The sequence below is a fragment of the Colobus angolensis genome, unplaced genomic scaffold (genome assembly GCF_000951035.1).
Source record: "Colobus angolensis palliatus isolate OR3802 unplaced genomic scaffold, Cang.pa_1.0 Scaffold416, whole genome shotgun sequence".
Taxonomy (NCBI): domain Eukaryota; kingdom Metazoa; phylum Chordata; class Mammalia; order Primates; family Cercopithecidae; genus Colobus; species Colobus angolensis.
Genome location: NW_012117555.1, coordinates 548,104 through 552,497, shown reverse-complemented (window position 1 = coordinate 552,497; position 4,394 = coordinate 548,104). Strand labels below are relative to the sequence as shown.

Below are 4,394 nucleotides of genomic sequence, written 5' to 3'. Positions count from 1 at the left end.
GTACCTTGAGGTGGGAGCCCCCCACACCCACCCCAAACCCCCACGGTACTTCGAGGCAGGGCCCCCTCACCCCAACCCCCCACCGTACCTGGAGGTGGGAGCCCCGCTGTGCCGCTGCTTCCACTCTCCCGTTCATGCTTAGGCGCTCAGCCATTGCGGGGGCAGCTGGCAGTTCTGAAGCAGGATGGAGTCTGTGGCCTCCTATTTAAAACAGGCCGGCTGGGCGTGGGGCCGTGCTGCAGGCGAGGGAGGGCCCAGCCAGGGCGGCCACACCTGCCCTGGACCCAGAAGGGGAATTCCTGGAGGACAGAGATGCCCATCCCTCTGCAGGCGAGCCTTTCCCATCCTGAGCCCTGCAGGGGAGGACCGAGGTCCTGACCCTGGCTGAGAGTAAGGGGCTGTAGCCTCTGTAGGGAGGGGGAGGGCAGTGTTGGGCTGAGACCCCCTTGGAAGCCTCTTTCTTTCTTTCCTTCCTTCCTTCCTCCCTTCCTTCCTTCCTTTTCTTTTTTTCTTTCTCTCTCTCTGTCTCTCTCTCCCTCCCTCCCTTCCTCCCCCCCACCCCTTCTCTTTCTCTCTTTCTTTTTGAGATGGAGTTTCACTCTTGTTGCCCAGGCTGGAGTGCAATGGCGCGATCTCGACTCACTGCAACCTCCACCTCCCGGGTTCAAGCAATTCTCCTGCTCCTCAGTAGCTGGGATTATAGGCATGTGCCACCACACCCGGCCAATTTTGTATTTTTAGTAGAGATGGGGTTTATCTGTGCTGGTCAGGCTGGTCTTGAACTCCCAACCTCAGGTGATCTGCCCGCCTCAGCCTCCCAAAGTGCTGGAATTATAGGCTTGAGACACCACGCCTGGCCCGGAAGCCCCGTCTTTCTCTGCCGGCTCCTGGAACTCAGATCCGGCGCTGTTGTGGGCTCCCAACACTCCCTCCCTTCCCTGCCCGCTCTCCTCCTGCAGCTCTGACCACAAGAGTATGTGGCTGACAGACACTGAGTGGGGACCTCAGCTCCCAGATCCAGTGTCTCTCAGGACCAGAGGCCCAGCCACTGGGACAGGTGCTAATGTGGGAACCACCAAGGGCCTGGTGTGGAGACGGCACCTGCTCCCCTGAGTGGGGACAGGGGCTCACTCTCCCTGCTGAACACTACAGCCACCACCAACCATACCACACACTAAGATGACGCATCACACGCTAATATGGCGTGTCACACGCTAAAGGCACGGCATGTTTTCAGTCCACACACCACACACACCAAGATGCTGGCACACGTGAAAGTGACTCACGACGGCTGGGCGCGGTGGCTCACGCCTGTAATCTCAGCACTTTGGGAGGCCGAGGCGGGTGGATCACGAGGTCAGGAGATCGAGACCATCCTGGCTAACACGGTGAAACCCCGTCTCTACTAAAAATATAAAAAATGAGCTGGGCGTGGTGGCAGCACCTGTAGTCCCAGCTACTCGGGAGGCTGAGGCAGGAGAGTGGCAGAGTGAGACTCCGTCTAAAAAAAAAAAAAAAGTGACTCACGACACACTAAGACCTCACACACGCTAAGACCACGTGCTACTGTCAGGGTCCAAATCACAGTCTCCCAGGCTGGCATCCTTAGCCCCAGTGTGGTTGTGTGTGGAAGGCAGGTGTCCCTGTCCCCCAGGACCACCCCACCCCTGTCTACTGTGGGACCCTAGATATCCAGGTGGCCTCACCATCCCAGATGACCAGACCCAGCCGGGCCCACGTTGGAAGGGTGGGCTCTGTGTTCCTGACATCCTGCCCCAAGTAGTCCCTGGGCTTGGCTGGGGGAGCCCAGCCCCACAGGGTCCAGCAGCAGAGCCATGGCTCTGAGGAGGGTGAGGTCACCTGCCTGCAGGCTCTGGAAGGAAGCAGCTGCCACCAGTGACGTCCCGGAGAGGGAAGTCGTGCTGGAGTCACCCAGGCCCGTGAGAATCACAGCTTCGTCACTGGTGGTGTGGCCTTCCCAGGTTACTCAATCTCTCTGTGCTGATTTCCTCGAGCGCCAGATGGGGCTGGGGCGCCTCTCCAAGCTCGTGGCAGGGGGAGCTGATGTCACGGAGACCCCACAGACCAGCGGCAGGACCCCCAGACACAGCATAGGCCTGGGGCATCTCCCCCACCACATCGGGGCAGCTTTGTGGGTGGGCCGCACCTGCCGAGGAGACGGGGCACACGTGGCCCAGGGGCTACTTGGCAGCCAGGGGCAAGGTCCTAGGTGTTTGTTAGTGATTGTGGCTGGAAGCAGCCTGCGCCTCCCTGTGTCCCTGGGAGTAGCCTGGCAGAGAGCCCAGCCTTGGTGCAGGGTGCAGACAGGGAGAGAGCCCAGGTCCGGCCAGAGGGGCCTGGTCCAGCCAAAGCGCAGCTTACAGGGAGCAAGGCCCCCAGCTTCCTGTGGGAGGGGGAGCCCTGGCAGGGGACAGGGCTCACCTTCAATGGCCCAAGCCCTGCAGGGCCTGAGTCCAAGCACATCTCAGCTGGATCACGCAGCTCCCGGCTACACTCCCCTCCCAGCCTCCTGGAGAAGGCCTTGAAGGGCTGAGGTTCAGTCACCCGTCCCACACCCCTGTATCGGGCCAGAGAGGAGGCAGAGGGGGCGGCCACAGAGCACATGTCCGGTGCTGGTGAAGCCAAATGGTCCTCCCCCTCTTCTGGGTCATCCCCTCGCTGGCCCGGTGCAGGGGGTGGGGTGGGCTGAAACCAGTTCCTGGCATGTGGGGGTCCTGTGGTCACTGCACCATGACCACGTGAGCCTGAATGAGAGAAGGGACAGGCAGGCATCCCTGGCTCCCTTTGGCCCCATGCCTCTGCCCTTTCCCAGGAGGGACAGCCAGGCCCCATTTACCGAGCATGGCTGTGAGCTCACCCCTGTGGGCCACTAAGGTAGCCAGGCCACCGGTAATGAGGGAGCGGTGTTGTCTCCCATGCCAGTGCCGCCCTGGAGATGGCAGGCACCTGGCATCTGTGGGACCCCAGCCAGGACCTCCTACCCCAGAGCCCAGTTTCCTCCCCTGGGGTGAGCATCCCCCACTCAGGGTCACTCTGAGTCAGCCCTGGGAGGGTTCTGGTGCAACAGACATGCAGCCCAAGGTCAGGATTCCTGTGGGCGTGGGCAGGCCAGGGGTGGCCTGGGGTCCCTCTGGGGTCCTGTACCCAGGCAGGTGAAGAGCCTCCCCGGCAGAGCCCCCTCAGCCCTGGGCATCAGTTGCACTGTCTGGTGGAGCGTCCACAGAACAGGCGCTAAGGTGCCCCCGGCTGCTAGCCTGGGTGGGTGCTGAGGGTGGGAGGGTGGAGCCTGGGGTCTGGCTGGTGTCTCCCACTGGGAGGAGTGAGGTGTGTGTGGGCTGCCTTCTAGGTTCCCTCATAAACCAAAAATAAAATGATAAGCCCTGAACTGTCTGAGTGGACCCCTGGTCTCAGCCACAGGCATTCCCAAGTTAACCTGAAAAGCTAGCTCAGCCATGATGGGAAGGGGGTGGGGCGCACCTCGTGTCTCCTCCCTGTTGGAATTCAGGCACAGCTGACCAGCATCAGCATCACCTCAGACCTTGAGTCGGACGAGAAGCATTTACAGTTGCTTCTCTCTGAGGCGTGTGACCTGGTGACTTCATCTGTGATAAAACCTTCATCTCCACAACCCCATATTGCAACCAGACATTCCCTTCTACTGATAATAACTCTTTCCACCAATTGCCAATCAGATTTTTTTTTTTTTTCCGAGACAGAGTTTTGCTCTGTCACCCAGGCTGGAGTGCAGTGGTGTGACCTCGGCTCACTGCAGCCTGAGCCTTCTAGGTTCAAACGATTCTTCTGCCTCAGCCTCTCCAGTAGCTGGGATCACAGGCATGTGCCACCACACCCTGATAATTTTTGTATTTTTTGTAGAGATAGGGTCTTGTCATGTTGCCCAGGCTGACCTTGAACTCCTGGGCTCAAGTGCTCTGCGTACCTCGGCCTCCCAAAGTGCTGGGATTACAGGTGTGAGCCGCTGCACCTGGCCCAGAAAAATTTTAAATCTACCTATGACCTGGAAGCCCCTGTTCGAGTTGTTCCACCCTTCCAGATGGAACCAATGTAAATCTTACATGTATTGATTGATGTCTCATATCCCTAAAACGTAAGGCCGGGCGCAGTGGCTCACCCCTGTAATCCCAGCACTTTGGGAGGCCAATGCGGGAGGATCACAAGGTCAAGAGATCGAGACCATCCTGGCCAACACAGTGAAATCCTGTCTCTACTAAAAGTACAAAAATTAGCTGGGCATGGTAGTCCCAGCTACTTGGGAGGGTGAGGCAGGAGAATGGCGTGAACTCAGGAGGTGGAGCTTGTAGTGAATGGAGATCACGCCACTGGACTCCAGCCTGGGTGACATAGCGAGACTC

General features: G+C 59.1%; 1 protein-coding gene across 1 annotated transcript in view; it reads right to left on the bottom strand.

The window, feature by feature from the left end:
* The window catches only part of SCNN1D (sodium channel, non voltage gated 1 delta subunit), a 5,692-nt gene extending 5,538 nt beyond the window's left edge, over positions 1-154 (bottom strand). Inside the window, exon 1 of the mRNA XM_011956382.1 lies at positions 89-154. Coding sequence (XP_011811772.1) covers positions 89-154 — 66 coding nt within the window. The remainder of the gene's footprint in view (positions 1-88) is intronic.
* Between the last annotated feature and the right edge of the window lie 4,240 nt (positions 155-4,394).